Here is a 22,731-nt window from a genome sequence, read left to right as displayed (position 1 = left end):
ACTTTATGCTCAATAGTTAATCAGTTGAGTATAAAAGTTGTTTTCAATCAAATGTTCTTTGATCTGACAAATTTAAGCTGTGTATCGGGTTCAAAATTACATAATCACAATTTAAAATCTAAAAGAGGAATTACTGCATTTGGCCATTTATGTTCCTTTTTTTTATCAGAAAGGAAAGCTGGTTGTGTAAATAGGAAAAGTGCCTTTAAGCGATAGCCACCATCTTTGAGTCAACATTTTGATAACACTCACGTCAAACCCACCATCAGCAGCACCTGAGAAGTGGGCTTCCATTGAAAATATTTAAACCAGTGACACCAAAAGACATTTACACGGTCCAAACTAGGAGAAGAGGCTCGTTCGGCAAGGTTGTTTTGAATCACAAGCATTTACTTCAGCTTTTTTAGGGGAAATTTCCAGTGATCGTGATATCTCATAGAAGTCCAATCATCAAACAACAGTTTTAGCTTGCAAGAGATATTGTATTACCAAAAGCTGTTGACTAAGAAGACAAGAGAGAATCATAAACTTAACCGCCGTTTGATTTTGAGGCCTGCTGCTTTGTTTTTTCGGTTTATTTTTGGCATATAGAATTTGCATAAAGTAAGAATGATTACAGACATCGTGATACTTATAGCACTGTTTCAACAGAAGGTATGGTCGCTACCATTAATCAAGAGAAATGATGTGGACCTGGATGATGGACAAACAGCTATCACCCTCATAATTGTTTTAAGTGTGGTGATTTGTCTAATTGTATTGGGGTTGTTCAGTGTTCTATTTTGTGCCTTATTGAGGTTTTTCGTGAAAAAGAAATATTTAGCACTAGATAATAATGTTCCAGGGTCTTTAGATGATGAGTTTGAAATAGAGGAGAGATTAAGTGAGCTATCCCCAAATGAACAAAATCTTTATAGATCAGGACAAGATTTCATCACACAAAATCCACCAATCAATGAGGAAATGTCATTATCAAACCATTTGCTGATTCAAGAAAAGGGAATAGAAGCTTGGGATTTCATCCCTGATAGCAATTTACCAAATGAAGCTATTTTCATCAATAACAAAACTGAAATTAATTTTACAAATTTTGATTATCAATGTTCAATTATGGCAAATTTACCAATCCCAAAACTGAACGACGTTTATTATTTTGAAGCAAAATTGTTCAACTTGGACTCACCAGAAGACACCATTGCATCAATAGGTCTATCTACAAGACCCTACCCATATTTCAGGTTACCTGGAAGACATCATTACTCCATAAGTTATGACTCAAATGGATCCAGAAGATTCAATAATTCTTTCAAACTAAATGAAAAGGAAGCATCTGTCTTCCCATCGTTACAACAAGGTGATGTGGTTGGTATTGGTTATAGATGCCGCAGTGGTACTATATTTTTCACAAGAAATGGTAAAAAGTTGAGTGAGAAACCAATAGGTGGTCATATTAAAGGTTTTAAAATGAACAACATTTTCCCAATAATCGGTGCAAATAACCCATGCTCAATTCATGTTAATTTAGGTCAGTATGGCTATGTGTTCATAGAGGCCAATATCAAAAAATGGGGGTTTGCTTTGAAAGAAGGTACAAGACCTCCACTCCCTGATTATAACTTTGTTACAAATGATTTGTTGTTGGAGAGTAGTAATGAAGATGATGATGAAATAATTGAACCACCTGATTTCTACTCAAATGCTGGTTATCAGTCTTCGAATGGTTCCAAGACCAGTTTGAACGATAATATCACATTGGATTCATTACCAGCGAATCCACCAATTTATGAATCCGATGAAGAAATCAATGATTCGATCGATGACACTGACAACGAAGTGCTACGGAACACATTGAATAACCAATTTGTTAATGATGATTACGAGGAAAACAATACTAATGAAGAAGATGAAGCAGAAGATGCAGGTGATGAATACGAATATGAAGCAAGAAATAGGAACAGTCTTGAAGATACCCCGGATGATGATTTATAGGAGATAGGTAAGAGAAATGGAAACATGACAGAATATATACTGCACTATAATTATATGGTTTACGAATTGAACAACAGTGTTTGTAGTCATTTGAATTTTATTAAAGATATTATTAATTTTCTCAATACTGGAGATTGTACAATGCTTTCATTAGTTATGATTATTATTAATTCTGAATATTATTTTCCGCACCTGTTAGATCAAATGATGGTCCACTTGGAGTACCTTGATCTTCCTTTATGAAGTTTTCAAAAGCATCATTAGGGTCATTGGAAAAATTTGGATCTTGAACAAATTGTTGTAATAAAGGATTTGAGTTGAATTCAAAATCTGCAATGTCATTATCGTTATTTTCTTGAATTTGTTGAGGAGGTTGATGATTTGGGTAGTTATTAATTATAGTTGGTGATCTTGAATCAAATCTTTGTGGTAATGAGAATTCTTGTTGTGAGACGTTGGTACTGTTATAGTCTAAAATGAACGAATTCATAAATTTTAATGATTGCTCCAGCCCTGTGAAAACGTGTGGTAATCCGGATCCTCCTATAAATGCATCGTTGACTTGATGACCTTCACTAAAATCATCACATATAGACCATTGGTTAACATTTTGTGCCATTGTTTGAGAAAAATATACTGCAAATTTTGGTGGTTTATTCAATAAAAGCTTCAATTCACATAGACTACTGTTTGTGTCATCACCATCTTGAGATATACTAATAGAACAATTGTTGACTTGTGATATTGGATAAAAAATTCTGAATAGAATCTTTGATGTATCCGTTATTGCACTGAAAAAATAATTGATCTCAAAGTTTTTTCTTGATATCACAATCATTAAATCTGTAGAATTACTCATGATTTCATTTATGGAGAAAGGTGACAAATTTGATAAATTCTTAACACTGAAAACATTATCATTTGAGAGATTCCCACTTTTGATACGCTTCCAACTACCCACTGTCAAAGATTTCGCATCGATGAAGAAATAATTATTGTTCAAAGTCAATGGAATATTATCATATCTTGTAGTTGATGAGACATAACTCCCAACACCAAAAGTATATGGGTCCTCTTTCTCATTAGCTTGTAATTTTTCCATCTTTCTAGATTTGGCACGTCTATTTTGAAACCATATTCTAACACTTCTCTCAGGCATCCCTGTCTGCTCACTTATCCTTTTCCTCGTTTGTGCGTTAGGATTGGCATTTTTATTGAATTCATTGACTAACAACGCCAGTACTTCTCCTGATGCTCTAGTTCGTTTTTGTGCTCCTTCATTACCTCCCTGTTGTTGTGATCCATCATTGTTATTAGTTGAATCTTGGAATTCATTATACATCATGTCTGTATTAACATCCGCCATTAAGGCTTGGTCAAAATCAGCATGGTTGTCAAAGATGTCATTTTCGTTTTGAAAATCAGCAAAATGATGAGTTTGAAAGCCTTGATCCATTTTCGCTCTATAGTTCTATATTATCATTGAGCACGTTGATGCTGGTATTGTTTTGGTGATGAATGTTGAAGAAAAAATTACACCAGGTGAAAGAAGAATGGCTGTAAATGGTGCCTTCTCGAATTGCTTCTCCTTAAAAATCAATGATCCGAGGTGTTAATAATAGTCACTTTTGGTAACTGAAGATAGCTATGAGCGCAAGGAATGATTGATGATAGATCCTAGCAGACCTTCTTTTATTTCTCGAAGTAAATGTTGACCCAAATGCTCCTTGGTCTATTCCTTAATTGGCTGTACATGTGATCGATCTTTTTTTTTCTTTCGATCAAGGTTTTCGTGATGTCCAAGAAAATTTGCAAAACAAGATCGCGAAACGTCTCTCCGATAATAATATGGCACAAAAATTTCAACTACAATTAATATTTCAAAAAACAAATCAAAATTCTTCATAAAATAACAATATAAATAATTGGTTTTGGTGATGTGAAAGTCACATAAATATGAATGGAAAGAATATATCTAATAGCCAGCTATTGATCACTCTAAATCCTTCATTCTGTCTTTTATAACTTGATCAATGTCTTCATCATTTTCTTCTTTAACAAACCTCAACTTCTTTCCAATCTTTTGTGCTGTAGTATCTTTAAGACGTCTCTTGATCAATTTACCACTAGGTAAAATCTCAGTTTCAAACTCACCATCATTATGCAAGTATGAAGTTGCTTTTGTAGCTTCAGAAGGTGCTCCTGGTGGCAGTTCAGTATCCAAAGTGATTGTGTTTTGTCTTCTTCTGTTTGGTATATATTTAGACAGACTTGATTCATCCTTGGACCAGCTCCAGCCTTGATGCATTTGATCGTACGCTTCAATTTCAATCTTTCTGCGAATTTCAGTGCGTTTCTCAAGAACTCTGAAAACATCTGAATCTGTAGGAAAAAACCAATTTCTCAATACTTGCAAAATAATATCATAAAGTAAAGGCATCGAAACAATAATCAACAAACTAGCCCACCAAGTAACATCAGATCCAAAACCATGATAAAGACCTTTCAAAACACCATAAATTTTACTTGTTTCAGGCTTGTACAGACCAGGTAATAAACAACACCATAAAAGCCATCCCAGACAAGAAATCAATGCCGAGGCAAGATTCATGGAAGTTCTATCATGTTGCTCCAAAAATTGCAACTTAATGTTGATAGTGAAAACAATAGCAGTGAACGTTAAGACACCACATGGGTATAATGAGTTATCAATAAGAGCTGTATATCCCCATAAATACCAACTCGTAAAACAGATCAACACCGACGTTGAAGCAGCAACAACCATCCACCCAATGAAAATTCTCAAGTTGAAGGCTTGGTTTAAACGACCTTTTGCATAAAGTTCTGGGACTGCAAGTAATGTTGCAGGTTTCAAATCTTTTTCAAACATACCAATGCACAACACCGGTAACGATGTGAACAAAGTATTGAACATTGACAACGACCATGGCTCATATAGAGAAGTACCTGTAAACATGGTGTTTCTTTGAAAAATGGCCTGAGTCAAATAAAACAGTAATTCTTTGTAAAATGTTGATAACACAAACTTTGAAGTTCTAACATAGTTGTATCTTCCATGAACTAATAATAGTTTTTGTAAAAATCTGAACTGTGCAATTGAGTAATCTGAAGTTCTTGCTGCTTGTAAACCTTCTTTACCTGTAATACCAATACCGATATCAGCACTTTGAATCATGGCAATATCATTTGCACCATCACCAATAGCTAAGGTGACCAAACTTTTATTCAAGTTTCTGATACTTGAAACCATCATGGCTTTTTGAGAAGGGCTTGCTCTGCAACAAATGACAGAATCTGTTTTTGTACAAAGTGTAACGAAAATTGAAAGAATCGAAGGGTCCGATTCAAAATCTGCTAAAGTTGCACCATCAATGACAACAACACAATGAGCCACATTACCTGCTTTGATTTCTAATTCTGCTGCATTCATTTTGGCAATAACATCTTCATCATTGGAGTCTAAAATCACAAGTGTGGAGTAATCTTTAATCAATTTACAGGAATAACCAATATTGATAGCTGTTTCTCTTTTATCACCCGTTAACATCCATAACTTGATACCAGCTCTTCTTAATTTCTCTATTGTGTCAGCAACACCATCTTGCAACTTGTCTTCAATAGCCGTAGCACCACCAAGTTCCAAGTTGTTCTCCAATTGACATCCAACTTGTTCTATTTTCTTTGCACGGTCAGACAGTGAAGTTTTAGCACTTGCATAATCTAAAGACCATTTTTCATACTCTTGCTTATCTAACCATCTATAACCGTACAGTAATGTTCTCAACCCATCAGTAGAGAATTCTTCAATGTGCTGTAATGTTCTTTCAATGACATATTCTTCATTCAGAACCAACTTATCATTTCCTAGATAATCACCGACCGAGTCAATATTATACTTCTGCTTTTGTTGCAAGTTTAAAGATTTTCTTGCTTCATTGACAACATCATCAATTTCATCTTCATCTCTCTTGACATTGTGTAGGAAATCATCAATCGAAGTAACATTTGAATTGACAGAGGCAGCACTTATTGAGGGTCTTGAAAACTGAACAGACTTTCTTGGAACATCCATAGATTGACGTTGTTGAAGGATCACTTGAGCTTCATTAGCCTTTCTGACACTGGTGTTTCTATAGAGTTCTTGCTGCTTGGTAGTAACCATATCAGAGTTTTTTAATCTTTCCATAATAATATTATCAGCACCTTTGCAAATCAAACAAATACGATCATCTGGGAACTTAACGATAATGGACATTCTTTTCCTAGCAGATGAAAATTCAACAACATCCAAGGTTTGATAAACTTCATCGAAAGGATCACCATCTAAACCCTCTGGATATGTTCTGATTGTCAAATCCTTATGATTTTTACCAAAAACCACATATCCCATATCCCGTGCTGCAACAACCAATGCCAATTCATCAGGGGAGGATGCTTGATACTCAATATCTTCCTCATCATCGTCAGAAACAGGTTTTGGTAAACAAGTATGACACAATGCCAAAGACAAAATGAAGAATTTAGCTTTTTTAGAAAACAACGAATGAGGGTTTCTTTGAATATGTTTCAACAAATCTAATGATGTCTTGAAAGTTTCTTTCTTTGTTTTGCTCTTTGAAGTATTTGAGGTTAAAGCACTTGCTAAACTTGGTCTTCCAGTGTAAACTGTATTACTTTTTCTAATGTCAACTGATGGCCTTGATCTGACTGGAGCAAAATTCATATCTTCATCACCACTAGTTGATTCATTGGATGTAGTAGTAACTTTGGTGTTGTCAGTCTCTTCATCAATCTCATGGGTCCATGATGTACCTGCGACTGAAAACTTTCTAAAAATCATCAAGTTATCTGTTAAAGTCCCAGTCTTATCACTGAAAACATAGCTCACTTGACCTAATTCTTCCAAGATTGTAGCCGTTCTTGCTTCACAAGGAGTATTTGAAGGTTCATGGTACATATCTATATCCCAATGTAAAAATCCAGCTTGAACTGCCTTAATGATTTCAGTTGTAACATATAATGATAACGGAATCAAAGTGTTGTACATAATGATAAACGACATAACCGTTGGTGCCACACCAGCTTCTTGATTGTATAGATACCAAGAGGTATCCCAATGACTCTTCAAATTCAAACGTTGAGCCATAAATGAAAATAACGACAGTGATAACACAACCAAAACCATAAAACCAACAATCATATTGATATATCTTTGCAATTTTGGAGCTTTGATTCTTGGATTTTTGATAGCATTCATTCTAATCTTTGATTCTTCACCAGTGAAAATAACTAACCCAATCAAATTTTTGGTGTTTCTAATGATTGAACCCCTATATATGACATTTTCAGGTCCCAAAGGATAAGTATTTCCATCAATCTTAACGTTACCTTCAAAGTTGTATAAATCAGAATTTGGATCTTCAATTGTTATACCAGCTTTGAAATCTCTTAGCCCAATGGCAGAATTCATAACACTAGAGATTTTACGATGTGGGATCCTTGATTTCAGATTTGTTTCACCATCTAAATCCATAGTTTCAATGAAAACTTCATTTTCGTTTGAACCATCCGATGTTAAAACAAATATATCAGCTGGAACAGGTTCATCTTGCTTTAACTGGATGATATCTCCAACTTTGATATCTTTCCATTTGACTTTGGAAATCATTATATCCATTTGTTTCAAGTAATTTTCCTTAGTAAAAGTATTTGGTTGATTTAAGAGGTCTTCATTATAGACTTGTTCATACTCATCTGGATCCAGTCTAGAAACTGAATTTTGACTGGCTGTTCTTGACAAGGAATATAATGACTCTGTGTCTTTGTAGTGTAGGTCTCTCTGACAACTTTTATGCTGTAATAATCTAGAATATTGATTGTTTTCTTTGTTATCTTGTAAATGTCTTCTCCAATCATCATAACCCTCCCTCAGAATTGAAATTGAAATGAAAATAAGTAATGGAATAATAGTAGTATATGTACCGGTCGTTGACCATGATGGGATCATTTGTAAAATGGCAACTGTTAGAAAGTAAATGTTGGCAATTTTGGAAAATTGGGCATATAATTGACGAGGTAAAAATGTGTAAGGTGAATATCTTGCTGACGTGATGTCATTATTCAGATATGGTTGTTTGTATCTTTCGTCTAGTAATAATTCTCCACCTTTATGATCTAGAGTCAGATACTCCGAGTGATCATACTCTTTCTTAATGGATATTGGGATTTTCCGACCATTTTCTGATTTCTTGTATGGTCTGATGTTGAAGACGAAATTTTTCAAATTTATCAGCTTCTTCTTTATGACACCTCTTTGGCCAGCATACATTTTATTGGTTGAATGATGCCTTATTTTTGAAGGAGGCTGGAATCTTTCATCACTTTCTGAAGAACTTTTAGATTGTTGATGATGGTCATTGTTACCAGGTTGGTCCTGGGTTGTGGATGAAATTGATGTGGCTTGATCTACTATTGAAAGCAGCTCAATGTTATTTGGTGGATTGTTACTTTCAATGTCATTCTTGAATTTATCAACGTTTTTGTTGAAGAGCTGAGTCCGTAGTGAGTACCCTCTCTGTCTTTTTTTTGTGGTGGATTATCTGAACCACTAATTCGATCAGAATTTGATCCATTCATCTTTCATACACAGCAAAGTCACCACAGGTAGAAGCAATTGATATGGTAAAACAGCAGCTGTTTTCTTTAACGTTCACTGCTTCAAATTGGCTGCAATATATTGTTGAAAAATCAGCAGAAACGTTTTTCTTTTTGGGTGCTTGATCTTGAGCGCTTACAACCTGATTCCTTTCTCAAACCTTGAGCCCCTTGTAGATGAAAGACTCGACAGTTGAATATATTGACGACCAGCTATTGTTCTGACTGTGTATACTACTTAGCAGGGCTAAGGTGTTGTTTGAACTTTTCTGAACTTGTTGAATTGGCTTTTGGATAGGCAGTGTGCTTTTTCTAATCTAGTTATTTTTGCCCAGTCGTAAAAATCAAATAGAGAATTTTTGTGGTGCCTAAGAGCTGATTTTGATGGAGAAATCAAACGGTGAATCCAACAGCACTAAATTGAAACCACTAACTGGATTTGAGTGAGGTCTAACTAAGTTGGTAATGGTCTATTTATTTCAAAGGGTTCTTTGTGTAAATTTAGATTGGAGCACTGAAGTAATTTCACCACTATCAAATGTACCCTCGACCGCAGTAGCTCAAATCAAACGCCAGTGTGAAATCATTTATCTGACTGCAGAGCTGCAAAGCAAGAAGTTGATTATCATAGAACTCATTGAACTACGAACTACGTTTTCAATTTTAGAAACAATACTAGAATCCACTGGTAAAGAACAATCCCATATCCTTCCTCAGCTAAAGTCTCCTGCCCTAACCACCGCGAAATCAAATTGAGTGGTGCAAACCATTTTGATCTGTTGTCTTGGAAACTATACATGAGTTTTGTTTTGATTTCATAATTTTTTTGGATGTAAAATTGACCTGTGATTTCAAAACAGGTTCGACAGCTTTAACGTCGTTGAGGACCTTGACCCACCATAGAAAAACAGTTACAGTCTTCATCATTTCTTGCCCATCATGTCAGGTGTAGATGAGCTGAACAGGCAATTGTCTTCCATGAACATATCTCCATCAAAGATCCCAGCAACACAAAAGCTGGAGCCTTCAGATGCTGGGAAATCTCATGAGAGACCACATCCAAAATCTTCAAGCATATTCCTCAAAAAGAACATGTCTTCTCTGTCAGCTCCAAAGAAGAAACCATCAGTTTTCAGCCAGAGAAATCAACCATCAACCCCTACAAAGAAGACAGCACCATTTAATAAAAATGCGTTTTTCAGTGATACTCCATTAGCTGTGGATGATGCTAAATGGAACAACAATAAAAAGTTTTTCACTGAGATGAAAGAGACAGCCTCTCAAAACCCAGTAGTAATTACATCACCATTGAAACAAAACCAAAACATTGATCCTAGAGAGAATATTAGATTTGTTGAAAGTGGGTTCAAGAAATTCGCAAAGAGTGACTCCCCTTTCAAAGATCCTTATTCCACATTAAATAACAACACAGTGCTAAGATCTGGAGCTGCCTTTTTGGATAATCCTGATCAATACGCCACAGATCAAAAATTGGTTGATAATTTGATCAAGACTTTGGAAGATGAAGATACAGAGGAAGAAATAAAGAAATTGAAAGAAGAGATTAGTGAAAAGGATAGAAAAGTTAAAGGGCTAAGTGTCAATTTGTTAGACCATCAAGTCCATGGGTTAAAGTTTTTGCGAAAACGAGAGCGTGACAAAGTTATTCATAAAGGTGGTATGTTATGTGACGATATGGGGTTGGGTAAAACTGTTCAAACAATCGCACTCATAGTGAAGAATAGACCAAATGAAGAGGACTTGAAAAGCAATGAAGATCTAGAGGATGAAGAAATTCAACCATTGAATAAAAAAGTGCCATTAAGAAAGTTCAGAGGTACTTTAGTCATTTGTCCAGTTAGTTTGACGACACAATGGTTTCAGGAGATTAAAAGATTTGCTCCTCACCTCAAGCCTTTCTTGTTCCATGGCCCTAAAAGGCCGTCAAACTATAAAGATTTATTAGAATATGATGTTGTTATTTCTTCATATGACACAATCAGGTCTGAATATCTAAAAGATAAGTCACCAATTTATGAAGGATACTGGCACAGAGTTGTTTTGGACGAAGCTCATACTATCAAAAACAAAAAGTCAAAGACTGCTATTGCAACTTATAACGTTGAAAGTTTGAGAAGATGGTGTTTGACAGGTACACCAATTCAAAATTCTATTGATGAATTGCAATCTTTGTTTATGTTTATGAGAGTTTCAAAATATTCTGATAATCATCTATGGTCTACAGTTATTTCAAAACTTTTAAAGTCTAAGAAATCGGACAAGGCATTCGTATTGTTGAAAAAAGAGCTACAAGAATTCATGTTAAGAAGAACGAAATCTATTTTACAATCAACGAATTTCAAGCTTCCAGCAAAGAATATTCATAGATGCGAAATTGAATTCACTGAAATGGAAGATGAGCTATACAATAACTTGAAAAATCATTTTGTTAGAAGTTTAGAGGACCAATTTGATAATATCAGTGCTGGTGGTTTATCAAAGCCTTCCAACGAACCTGGTGTTTTATTCCAAAGGCTATCACCATCCAAACTGGGTGGAAGTAGAACAAATGATAAAACATTCTACATGTGTGCATTGGTTTATTTATTAAGATTGCGTCAAGTTTGTTGTCATTGGAAATTATTGAGTGACTTGACTGATGATGATTTGGAAGATTTAAATATGTCATCTGCTGTTGTTCGACCAAATCAAGCTAACGTATCACCATCCAAAAGAGACATGGACCTGGCTGCCGAATTGGATGACATTACGAACTTTATGACTTCATTGACAGTTAAGGACACAAAATGTGAAATTTGCTTCAAAGAAAAAGTTCAAGAAGATCAAAAAGTTTGTAAGAAATGTCAAGACAAAATTGATCAAAACCAAAAATATGAAGGTTCCAAAGTTTTGAAATTGATTGAGATTTTGAAGAAAGATCCCAAGAGAAAAACAATTGTCTTTTCTCAATTCAGAGAATTATTGATGCTTGTGGGACCAATTTTATCTTCTCATGGTATAAAATATGTGAATTATGATGGTAAAATGAACTTGAAACAGAAAGATAAAGCTTTAGATACATTGAGAAATGATCCAGAAACTACGGTTCTTTTATGTTCATTAAAATCTGGTGCGTTAGGTTTGAACTTAACAGTCGCTTCACAAGTTGTGATCTTTGATCCATGGTGGAATCCACAAATTCAAGAACAAGCCGTTGATAGAGTTTACAGAATTGGTCAAACAAGAGAGGTTGATATCTATGAATTTGCAATCAAAGATTCTGTTGAAATTGAGATTTTGAAGTTACAAGATCAAAAGAGAAATTTAGCCAAGGCAATTACTGATAATGATAATGTTGCAAAGAATAAATTGTTTGAAAAATTATCAGAAGGAGATCTTATCAAATTATTTGGTATCAAAACCTATAAATAGGGCACAAAATATATCACTTGCATGTTTAAAAAAAAATCAGCAATTCGTACATTATACTTTTATTCGAGCGGAAAAAGACACACTAAACACAAATATCTATTCATAATTTTAAAACGTCATGAGCCAATTCATTTGCCTTGACAAAAGTTTCAAAAACACCAGTGTCAATTAATTTATCTTCATTCAAGACTTGTGCTATTTTAAAAGCTTCTTTAACAAATTTGAAACCTCTAACAAAATCTTTTCTTAAATTGGCAATTGAATTATTTGGATTACCAAAAAAATCAAGAACAGTAGATTTAGCCTGAGCCAAGTCATTAGAGCTGAAATATAAGTCCAAAAATGTTTGGAAAATAATACCTAAAATTGTGTTTGGTGTTATTTCTTTATAAGGGACTTGAACAACTAATTTTCTCCAATCAGAATTTGACTTGGATAGTTTTGCAACTTCATTATTTGATAGTGAATTCACCAAAACAGATTCTAGTATTTCTCTAACGTTTCCCTTCACTAAATCAACTGATGATCTGAAACTTAACAAATATTTGGAAATTGGCCCATGATAGCTTTGTTTCTTTTGTTCAATTCTTATGAAAGTTGCCAATCTTGATATTAAGAGCACGACTGATAGTGAGGCTTTATCAGTAGTTTTTGGACCACCGACAAAGGATGATGGTAATGTATCTGTCAATTTGAATGTGTTCAATTTGATAAAAATCAAAAATAATAATAATTGTTCTTGGAATGATTCATCAAGATCTTTCAAAGAATATAGTGCCTTTGTCCATTTATTTGGGATTAACTTACTTCCCTCAAAGCTGAAAAATTCTAATAGATACAATACTCTCAATAGTGAAGTAGAAATAACCTCGTAATCAGTCTGTAACCTTTCAGATTCATCTTGAACACCAGCAACTTTCGTTCCGATTAAACTTTCATTTTGTAGTGATGATAAAAACTTTGACAAGGAAAACTCTTTCTCAGTTGATCTAATCACTAAGCCATTGATCTTTTGGAAAATTGGAGGTGTAACTCTGTTTTCAAGTTCAACATCAATGTTATCAGCATAATTTAAGTAATAGATTTTTTTAACTTGGTAATATCTTGCCATATTCTGGGTCAACAAATTGATTTCCTTATTTTTGAAAGTTCCAATGACTGCGTTAGCAAGCTTTTTGTATTGAAGTGTTGTTTCACCAGTCAATGGTCGGGTTTCCACATAGGTACCATAAACAATAGATTCCAATATTTTTGGATTGATTAAACCGATGGATTCGTAGAAATAATATTCATGTGGCAATCTTTGGCCAATAATATCATGAATGTCTGAAGGAGGTTGTGTATCTGGGTTTGGATCTGGATCAGCTTCATTGTAGTTGTTGAGTTCTACTCGACCATTTAGCTTCAGAACTGGCAAGAAACGCAACGCTAAAACACCTCTTTGAAATTTTCCAGTAATATCCTCGTTGTTCAATGACAAAATGTTTGCATATATATTCCCACCATTGTTGATAATATCCAACCCGACATCAAATAATTGGCCTGGCGAGTATCCATTATAGATTGGTAATGTAGTTGGCTGTAAATCGCAACCAACAGAAACAGCTATATCTAACAGCTGTTGTTGGCTGATACGGAAATCATTCAATACTCTCTTTCTATCAACAAAGCGGAATTCTCTCCCTGGGAATTCCATGCCCAGAATAAACTTATCAACTTTTGGCAGTAATAATGTTTCAGTTGGACCATAGATAGCATCAATATAATCATGTTCATATAAGTATGATAATTGAACCCAGGATAGGTATGGTGCAATCATGTATTCGATTTCACTTTCAATAAAATAATTAACCAAATCTTTTGAAATTGGATCGGCTGAAAACGCTGTGAAGAGCTCTCTAAATGTTTCAGTTGGAGGAAGAGGTAAGATTGATTGTTGGTTTTGAGTGGTATAAGCTTGGTAAATATTCCATGCTTTATTTCTTTGTTTATCTAAAGGTGTTGGTTCTTTAGCATTCTTATATTCATATTGGTCGACAATATCGTTCCCGCTGAACACGAAGATTGGGGTGATGTTGAACTCTTTTAACACTTGAAGGTCTGACTCAATGTACAGCTTCAACGACGCAGGAAACCCACCAATTGCATCTAGGAATGGTTCCTTATTGAAAGTTATCAATCTAGATAAATAATGATTGACATCGATACCAATTCTAGCGTTTCTCAATATTTCAATTGGATACGTGCTTGCAAGTCCTCTTTCGAAGAAATATGATTCCAAAGATTTGACTAAACGGAGATGTTAGTAGCTAATACAAATGTGAAGCCAATTGAGGTCAGCATACCAGGCATGGGGACAGTGTTGGGTAGTCAACAGAGGCTTCCTCGTGATTATGTTCTCGTTGTGTTTTGTATGTCAACAACAAGATCATTGAGTTCCTTGAGCGTCCAAAATTGGAAAATCGCCAGTTCCGACCACTTTCGCGAAAATCCTCGGGTCTCATAAATTTGGCGTGTACTAATGTTGAAAGAAACTGAACAGCGTATCATCCACGAGCTTTAACGGTTATATTGAAAGAACGACCATCAGAACTTGCAAATAAGAGGCAGCTGGTATCCAATTCATAAAATATGAAGCTCACTTTGATCGCCTTCACTTTTTTCATGGCGTTCACCAATGCATTGAGTGCTTCAAACCTTCTTAAACATAAAGAAAAGGCCAGCTCTAACGTTATAAAACTAACCAAGAATAACTATGAAAGAATTTTAGAAGGTCCAAGAGATTCTTACATCGTGCTACTTTTAACAGCTACCAACCCTCAAATTGGCTGTACTATTTGTCAACAATTGAATCCAGAATTTGATAAGATAGCTGATTCTTGGTTCTCGGATCACCCAGATGGTGACAATTTATTCTTTGCAAGAGCTGATTTTGCTGATGGTTATCGTGAAATTTTCCAAGCTTTCCAATTGAATAATGTCCCAAGATTGTACTTATACTCTCCATCTGAAGATAACCAAGCTTTCAACGAAGGTCTTGAACAATTACCAATTCCAAACGCTAATTTAGCATTAGAACTTGCCCAAAATTTGAAAGAAGCTACACAAAAAAACATCAACGTTTATGAACCAGTTGCTTATGGTAATATTATCATCACTGCAGTTTTCACCTTCTGTTCTGTTTTATTAATCAAGAAAAACTTTGCTTCTGTCTCTACAATCTTGAAAAGCAGACCTTTATGGGGTGGTCTTACTGTTTTTTCAATCTTGATCTTTATTACTGGTTATATGTTCAATGCAATCAGAGGGTCCCCATATGCTAGACCAACACAAGATGGTGGTACCGAGTACTTTGCTCGTGGTCAGCAAAGTCAATATGGTGTTGAAACTCAAATCTTGTCATTTGTCTATGGTATTTTAGCATTTTCAGCAGTGAGTTTAGTCACCAAAGTTAAATCAATTGAAAATGAAAAAGTTCAATTTGTTGTTGTTGCCGTTGTCAGTTTGATCATTCTTTCTGCTTATAGTATTTTGATGCTGATCTTCCAATTCAAATCACCTGGATATCCATACCATTTACTTCAACTATGGTCATAATTGCAAACGAAATGATGCCAACTAAAACACAACCAAAAATAGATTGATCATAAAAACACATCAAATATTATTTTCCAAATTCTAAATAAAAGTTCAACATAAATTCACTTGATATTTGTACTCAGCTTTTCAAATCTATCTTCGACTATTTTCAGCGTTGACTGTATCTTTGTAAGCTTTTTCTTGACAATGTGTAGCCTTTCATTTGTTCCCTTGACATCGATATCGATTGTCAGTTGGTCACTGTATTTTCTCAATTCTTTGGAACGTTAGTAAAAAAAGAATCCTGACTATGAAAACAACACTCACTCTCTTCCAAAATCTTCAATCTAGCGATCAACACAACTTGTGACTCGTGTAGAGTTTGTAAATGGTTTGAAAGACCTTCTAGTGGACCTCCGAGAAGGGATTGGACAACCAATTCCATGGGATGGATATCGTACCGAGTAGATGAGCTAATTGGTTCCTCATCACGGCTTTTGAAAAACCTGAATTCAGGCGCATCACTAGACCTCGACATTATCAAGCTTTCCTTCTTACAACTCGTTGATGTTGGAGTTTGAGGTCAAGGCCGTTGCAAGAATTAAAAAAGCTGAATATTACATAATCGTTTGGCTCAATGTGAAGAAATTTGTTAAACCAAAACAAATCATATTCACATCATTTTATTCACTAACAACAAGGGCAAAATAACTTAATAATCAGTATTTCAAAATGTCTAGTTTGAATGCTTTCCTTGAGAGTAAGTTGATTGGCAAACTACCTTTTTTCTTTTCGTCTGTATACTAACATTCACCATAGAAAAAGTTGCAGTTATAACGACAGATGGTAAATACTTCATAGGAACACTTCAAGGTTATGATAACCTAACCAATTTGATACTCTCAGAAACAACAGAGAGAATAATACTGCAGGATGAAGATAGCATAGTGGAGGAATTGGGTCTATATGTGATACGAGGTGACTTGGTATCTTGTGTTGGCCTTATAGATGAAGAGATAGATAAACAGATAGATTGGACAAAAGTAAAAGGAGAACAACTACAAAAGACAAAGAAATCGATACAGTGAGAATGAAAAGCATTGAGAAGTTATGTACAGCAAGTTATAGAGAGCTTGGTTTCCAATGGCTAGGAACAAAAAAAAAGTATATTGAATGCATCTAATTGTATATTTTTGGATCCACATAGTTTTTCTCTTCACCAACACCAATATGAGGAGGAATCCCAAAACCTTTCAATTTGACAGCCAATTCTAGAAGGTAATCAATTGCTTCATTGTAGACTTTTGCTTTCCAAACAGTTTCACCCCAGACATAAATACCATGTCTTCTAACAATAACAGCAGTAGTACCCGGATAATTTTTGATAGCTTGTTGTAAGGTCTCTGTTAGATCTTCTTCATGGGCTGTATTTTCAATAATTGGAATCGTTAGAGTATCAAAGAAACTCAAATATCCAGGCTCTGTTACTTTTGGAATAGCTTTGATTTGCTCAATGTTTGCAATCTTGAATTCTTTTTCATACAATAAGGAAACCAAAACAGCAGCTTGAGAATGAGTATGTATACAAGCACCAGCATCTCTCATTGTGTAAGCAGACATGAATAATGGTGTACAAGCAGATGGTTTGAAAACTTTCGGAGTTCTTAAATATTTGGTTGTAGTGAAATCCATAACAAACATGTTTTCCGGTACCATTCTCTCTTTTTGAACACCTGAAGGTGCAATATAGATCTTATCACCATCTCTTATACTAATACCACCCCCAGTACCAGTAACCCAGCCATTATTGTAAAAAAGTTTACAAAGCTCACAGATCAAATTGGCAGGATGACTTGGATCTGAGCTTGTAATTAGCTGATCATCTCCTTCAATTGGCTCAACTTTTGAAGTTGAATGATTACATTGACATTGTGACATCTTGAATCTTGGTTGTGGTATATAGTAATCCAGCAGTATTAGTTGAAGTTGAATGAACTGTTGAACTCATAAAACACATGGAGCAGCGAAAAACCGTCGTGTGTGGCGCTTGCCAATTTAAAAATGATACTCTAAAGTTTTATGAGCATCAATGACAATTAACAATACTTTTAAATTTATACAAAGCATTTTCCGCTTCCAAGGATGATGGTGCTAAATTTGTGATTCCAGTTTTCCTTTAGCTTCAGCTCAGAAAGCAACTACAAGTTCGTCACATTAAGTACTTTACTCACACCTCTTCGCGAACCTACAGTAGTCTCAATAAATACATTAACGTTTATGTCATTAAAGCCCCATTTCTGCGGCAATATCCTTTGTGAGTTGTCTATTTTGAATTGCTCTGGATGCAGCAATAGGTTTTGTTTTGGAAACTTTTGCAGTAGTGGTGGTAATAGAATCAACATCCTCTGGGTTTGGAGGAACTGCAAAAGAGTAAAATGTGTCAGCTTTGAACGGTAGATCATAAAACCAACCTCTCGTATCTAATATGTTCATGAATGCATTGATGGTTCTCAAATTTTGCAGAGTACGCTTAGAACCAACTATGATAAGTTTGGCCCTAGCTCTTGTAATCGCGACATTAACCCTTCTCCATTCCTTAAGCAAACTACCAGCATCATTTCTATCGTTGGATTTTACCAATGATATTATAACACAGTCTTTATCACGGCCTTGGAATTGATCAGCTGTAAGCATTTCAATATCCTTACGTCTAGCAAATTTTCTGTAAAACAAACGCAACTGAGCTCTGTAGAATGACATGACACCTATGCTTGACTCAGGAACACCACACAAAAGCATAGCTTCAACAATTTGAAAAATGAGATCAGCTTCCTTAACATTTTCAATATTCTCTTTAGAAGATGTTTCTTCGCAACCACCAACAGGATCATGATTTAAAAATAAAACTTTTTTGTTTTCATCTAATATGTTTTCAATCCAACGGTCTTTTATATCTAAATTTTCTGGGAAAGTACCTTTAAGATTATTCATGTTAGGAATTTTCAAGGATTGATTTGCAATTTCTTCAGATCCGCACTTCAATCTGCCCTCATAGATGATTGTATTTGATAAAAGCATAATATCACTGCACATTCTGTACTGGTGTGTCAAATCAACCACAGCTTCAGGAAATTTCTCACTGAGAGTCTTGAACAAACTTTTGGAAAGACCAGCTCTAGCATCAGGGTTTATAATCAATGGAGGTAATTGGTAATGGTCACCAACTAAAACAAACCTATCACAGAACCCAAGAGGACCAAGACAAACAGGCATAGATACTTGAGAAGATTCATCAACAATACAGTAGTCAAATCTCCTTGTATTGAAAATCCAGTCTGATATACCCAAACATGTAGTTGCAACAACTGGTGGGTCTAGAAATGCTTGATTGAGATCAGCTTTGGTCTTGATATCCTTTTGATGTGGTGAAAACTGTTTGATCTCTGGATGTATACGTGATGGACTTCCAAGCCTGACAATGCCAATTCCATCATCTTTAACTTTTAACAATATATTGTCAACAGCAGAATGTGTATAAGAAGTAAGAAGAACTGTTTTATTTTGGCTCACCAGCATCTTTATTAATTGAGCAATAACAGTTGTCTTACCTGTTCCAGGCATACCAAGGAGAAGTGTGTAATCATTGGCCGAAAATACTTTATCAAAAGCCTTTATCTGATCTGAATTGAAAGAGTGATTTTCTGGTAAGACATATTGAGTAGGATTTTCTTTGAAAGTGGGTTTGCGCTCTTCAACAATCAATTCTCTTCTTGCATGGTCACCATCCTTCAAGAACAAGTTCAACAAATTGTACCTAGCCAACCTCATTCCATGAAACATTTCATCCTTATCAATCCTGTATGTTACATTTCGGTTCTGAGAGCCATTTCCACTCATTGGTTTCAAAACTGTCTGATAGGTTTGATTGTTTTCAATGTTGAAATCATCTAGCTTGACATTGTTGTTCTTGAGTCTTCTATTGGTGGAGATCACAACTTCATTAGCCCTTATGGATACAACCCAGCCTGAACAGAGAGCAAAATGACCAGCTTCATCACTCACTATAATTCTATCATGCTTACTTAATTGTGTAGAATTCAAAGCCATTCCCTCCTTCTTTCTCTCAAAGGTATAGAAGTATTTTCTGTTCTCTTCTTGATCTTCATCAGTTGCAGATTTAATCACCAAGTTACTAAGACACTTTCCTGATGTCTTTTCCCTTGTTGGACCATCAATCAAAAATAGATCTCGTTTAAGTAAATTGATAGAACCTTCTTCTTTGGTGATCAAATCATCCCAATAGTTGAAAAATAACTTGTGCTTCTCGCTATTCAAGTGCCCTGTAAGATCATCATAAACATTTTCCTTCAAGCCGCTTTCAACAGCACTTCCATCTTCCATTAATTTGTTGTATGTCATGCATTCTGATATGGCATAACAATGGTCACATTCAGAAGACTTCTGTAAGTCAGGCAACATCCTTGAACCTTCCTTCAAATATTTTGATAAAACATTTCTGCACATAACAAGATCTTTCAGTTCATTTTCATTAATTTCATACTTTGTTGTTTCCTTGAGCTTGGTGTAAACTAACATGAAAAATCCAACATCCATTTCATAACGATCTTTTAAAAGTAAAGTGTATAGCGATGCCTGGATCGAATGAGTAAGCTGGGAACGTCCACCAGATTTCAACTCCAATGGTGCTATAAATTTACCAGCTTTTTGAGCATTTTTCAAATTTGCCTCGATTGTAACATCTATCAATCCACGTAGTCCATAGATTGGAGACCAAATATTTTCTTCAATATCCAAAATATTGCTGGTTGAAAATAATGTTTGTTCCCTTTTACCAGAAACTCTAATATTTGATTTTGAGGAGGGGGAATTAGCCACATGTGTTTGAAACCAGCTTTGGATATAAGGTATATGCTTGAAAACTTCTTCCTTTATACTTTCTTTTGTCTCGTTAATCACCAAGATTGAAAGAATTTGGTCATCTAAGTGTTCTTTAAGCTCGTCTTGTAAGAACTCCATTGAACATTGATTTTCACGCAAAGATGCTTGAAACAACCTATGAACAATTTCACCAACAATCAATGCAACACTTGTATCACCTCTAAAGTCCAGTTTTGTTTTCAAAACAGACCGTCTGTTGCAATTGATTGTATCACCAATCAATGTTGCTGATAAAAGAAGATCTGGGTTCCATATAAGCAAGTTGTCACTTTCTCTGTCAACAACTTTAAAGTTTTTTCCCACTATATGAATCACATCGTTGGGCTCAAAGTCAAGGTTAACCCACGGATCTCTTACGACAACTTTAAATGTCGTTCCATCGGCATCAATACCTGTCAAAATCTTTTGTTGCTTTTTTTTACTCATTTGAGTGTAGAATGTTGTCAAGACATTTACAAGTTGTAATCTTTTAACACCATCTCTTTGAACAGCGCATTTAGCCAGGTTTTCAGTTGACTTTTTGAAGCTTTCTTGCCTCAAATCTGTTTCGTCAATGTCTTTCTTGAAAATTTTCAAGCCTTCGAAATCAACCTTTTTGATTCTCTCTTCTTGAGTTGTAAGCTTAGGTGTGTGATTCGAGATCGACAATGGTGCAGGGGGTTGCGTAAGCTTTTTATCCAACATTTGACCAAACTCTTCGTCGTCCATATCATCAAACTCATCACTTGGTATTGGATCCTCTATTATATGGTTTTGACTAAGCTTTTCTGCAACAGCATCAACATCAAAATTTCTACCGTCGTTACCTTCTTTCATAGCATACTCAAGATCTGATTTAACCAACATATTATTTTCTTCAACTTTGGGTTGTGTTTGGGACTTTTTTTCTATGGCTTTGTCTAAATCATTCATAAAATCATCACTGAAATCATCACTAAAAAAGTCACTTGAGAAATCAAATCCAGGGGTTGAAGTTTTCTTTGGCTCAGCTTTGACGACTCCAGGGGAAGCTGTTGTTATATCAATATCCTTCAGTATAGATTTCTTCGTAGTATCTGTCAACTCAAAATCATTGGGGTCAGGTTGGAACCCACTTTCAACTGCAGATATGAGGCTTGTTATATCTCTTCTCCTTGTGCTATCATTAAACGGTGTACTTGGTGAATTTGTAAACGATCTACTGAGTATGAGCTTGGACTTCTCTGAGTTTGGTTTCTTGATGAGATTATGGGTAGGAAAACTTTGACTCTTTCTTGGTTTGACTTTTAAGGCAGTCGGGGATCTTTGAGAAGCAAAATTATCATACACGATTGATTGGTATTTACTAGACAAGCCCTCCACTAGATCAAGCCTTAGTTCATCTGTGAGTGGTGATGATGGTGGGTTTCTTCTCTTTTCATTTGATGTGGTTGCAGTTTGTTGTTGCGGAACTTGCTTATTTTGTTTAGGCGTAGGAGCCCAAAATACATGATCATCTGAACTATGATTATCACTTCGTACGATCTCCCTGGGTGGTTTGACTGCTGGTGATATTGATTCTTTCTTGGGTACGTTTGGATCATGTTTTATTTGCTTTAATGGTGTAGATGAACTCAACTTGTTCGATGGGGCGAATATGTATTTTGTCTTTGGTCTTGCACATGAAAAATCATTCTCTTTCTGCATGTCATCTTTTCTCTTCTTCTCAGAAGTATTCTTCTTTGGCGATACCACCTGGTTAGCGTCCCGCTTTCTATCAGACATTGGTCATAACTTGTTGTGTGCTTTCTGTAATCTTAGGAAATTTGATCTCATCATGTTCTTTTAATATTTTTGTGATCAGTACAATTTTTAAAAGCAAGCGCGTTGGGCACGTGAAAGTCACGAGTATTTTCGAGTTTTCGTGTACTTTAGAAACTCCACCTTACAAGATGGAATAGTTGGCGAGTGAAAAGAATCTCCCCTAGGGTAAGTAGTAAAGTATTGGAAAATCATGGTAACTTTCAAGTTCTTAGCTAACAAGAAGGCTTGAACGTCTGAACCACTCTTATCAGCTCTTGTCGGCTTAATCTGGAAGGTTCCCCGAAAAAGAAGTGCTGTCGAAAAAACTTATAAAGC

At 35.2% G+C, this 22,731-nt stretch overlaps 8 protein-coding genes across 8 annotated transcripts; 4 read left to right on the top strand and 4 right to left on the bottom strand.

The window, feature by feature from the left end:
* Positions 1 to 711: 711 nt before the first annotated feature.
* EAR1 (Ear1p) lies at positions 712 to 1,644 on the top strand (the record flags this gene model as incomplete). The annotated part of the gene is made up of 1 exon (XM_019180954.1): positions 712 to 1,644. A coding segment is annotated over one exon (933 nt), but the record flags the coding sequence as incomplete, so codon positions are not given.
* A 511-nt stretch (positions 1,645 to 2,155) lies between these two features.
* Positions 2,156 to 3,331, bottom strand: PHO2 (Pho2p; the record flags this gene model as incomplete). Its single annotated transcript, XM_019181705.1, has 1 exon — positions 2,156 to 3,331. The coding sequence occupies one exon, from the start codon at positions 3,329 to 3,331 to the stop codon at positions 2,156 to 2,158; it is 1,176 nt and encodes a 391-aa protein (XP_019038998.1).
* Positions 3,332 to 4,258: 927 nt separating this feature from the next.
* On the bottom strand, positions 4,259 to 8,359 carry DNF3 (aminophospholipid-translocating P4-type ATPase DNF3; the record flags this gene model as incomplete). The annotated part of the gene is made up of 1 exon (XM_019180890.1): positions 4,259 to 8,359. A coding segment is annotated over one exon (4,101 nt), but the record flags the coding sequence as incomplete, so codon positions are not given.
* Positions 8,360 to 10,218: 1,859 nt separating this feature from the next.
* Positions 10,219 to 12,084, top strand: WICANDRAFT_21673 (DEAD/DEAH box helicase; the record flags this gene model as incomplete). The annotated part of the gene is made up of 1 exon (XM_019180911.1): positions 10,219 to 12,084. A coding segment is annotated over one exon (1,866 nt), but the record flags the coding sequence as incomplete, so codon positions are not given.
* A 2,676-nt stretch (positions 12,085 to 14,760) lies between these two features.
* Positions 14,761 to 15,693, top strand: WICANDRAFT_62373 (OST3/OST6 family protein; the record flags this gene model as incomplete). Its single annotated transcript, XM_019183352.1, has 1 exon — positions 14,761 to 15,693. The coding sequence occupies one exon, from the start codon at positions 14,761 to 14,763 to the stop codon at positions 15,691 to 15,693; it is 933 nt and encodes a 310-aa protein (XP_019038995.1).
* Positions 15,694 to 15,797: 104 nt separating this feature from the next.
* Positions 15,798 to 16,120, bottom strand: SNN1 (Snn1p; the record flags this gene model as incomplete). Its single annotated transcript, XM_019183351.1, has 2 exons — positions 15,798 to 15,952; positions 16,003 to 16,120. 2 exons carry the CDS (start codon positions 16,118 to 16,120, stop codon positions 15,798 to 15,800), a joined length of 273 nt encoding a protein of 90 aa, XP_019038994.1.
* Positions 16,121 to 16,407: 287 nt separating this feature from the next.
* LSM8 (U4/U6-U5 snRNP complex subunit LSM8) lies at positions 16,408 to 16,763 on the top strand (the record flags this gene model as incomplete). Its single annotated transcript, XM_019183350.1, has 2 exons — positions 16,408 to 16,435; positions 16,495 to 16,763. 2 exons carry the CDS (start codon positions 16,408 to 16,410, stop codon positions 16,761 to 16,763), a joined length of 297 nt encoding a protein of 98 aa, XP_019038993.1.
* Positions 16,764 to 16,854: 91 nt separating this feature from the next.
* Positions 16,855 to 17,613, bottom strand: MDE1 (methylthioribulose 1-phosphate dehydratase MDE1; the record flags this gene model as incomplete). The annotated part of the gene is made up of 2 exons (XM_019185607.1): positions 16,855 to 17,558; positions 17,604 to 17,613. The coding sequence occupies 2 exons, from the start codon at positions 17,611 to 17,613 to the stop codon at positions 16,855 to 16,857; spliced, it is 714 nt and encodes a 237-aa protein (XP_019038992.1).
* Between the last annotated feature and the right edge of the window lie 5,118 nt (positions 17,614 to 22,731).

The sequence above is a fragment of the Wickerhamomyces anomalus genome (genome assembly GCF_001661255.1).
Source record: "Wickerhamomyces anomalus NRRL Y-366-8 unplaced genomic scaffold WICANscaffold_3, whole genome shotgun sequence".
NCBI classification, from domain to species: Eukaryota; Fungi; Ascomycota; class Saccharomycetes; order Phaffomycetales; family Wickerhamomycetaceae; genus Hansenula; species Hansenula anomala.
This window is presented reverse-complemented; position numbering and strand designations above follow the sequence as displayed.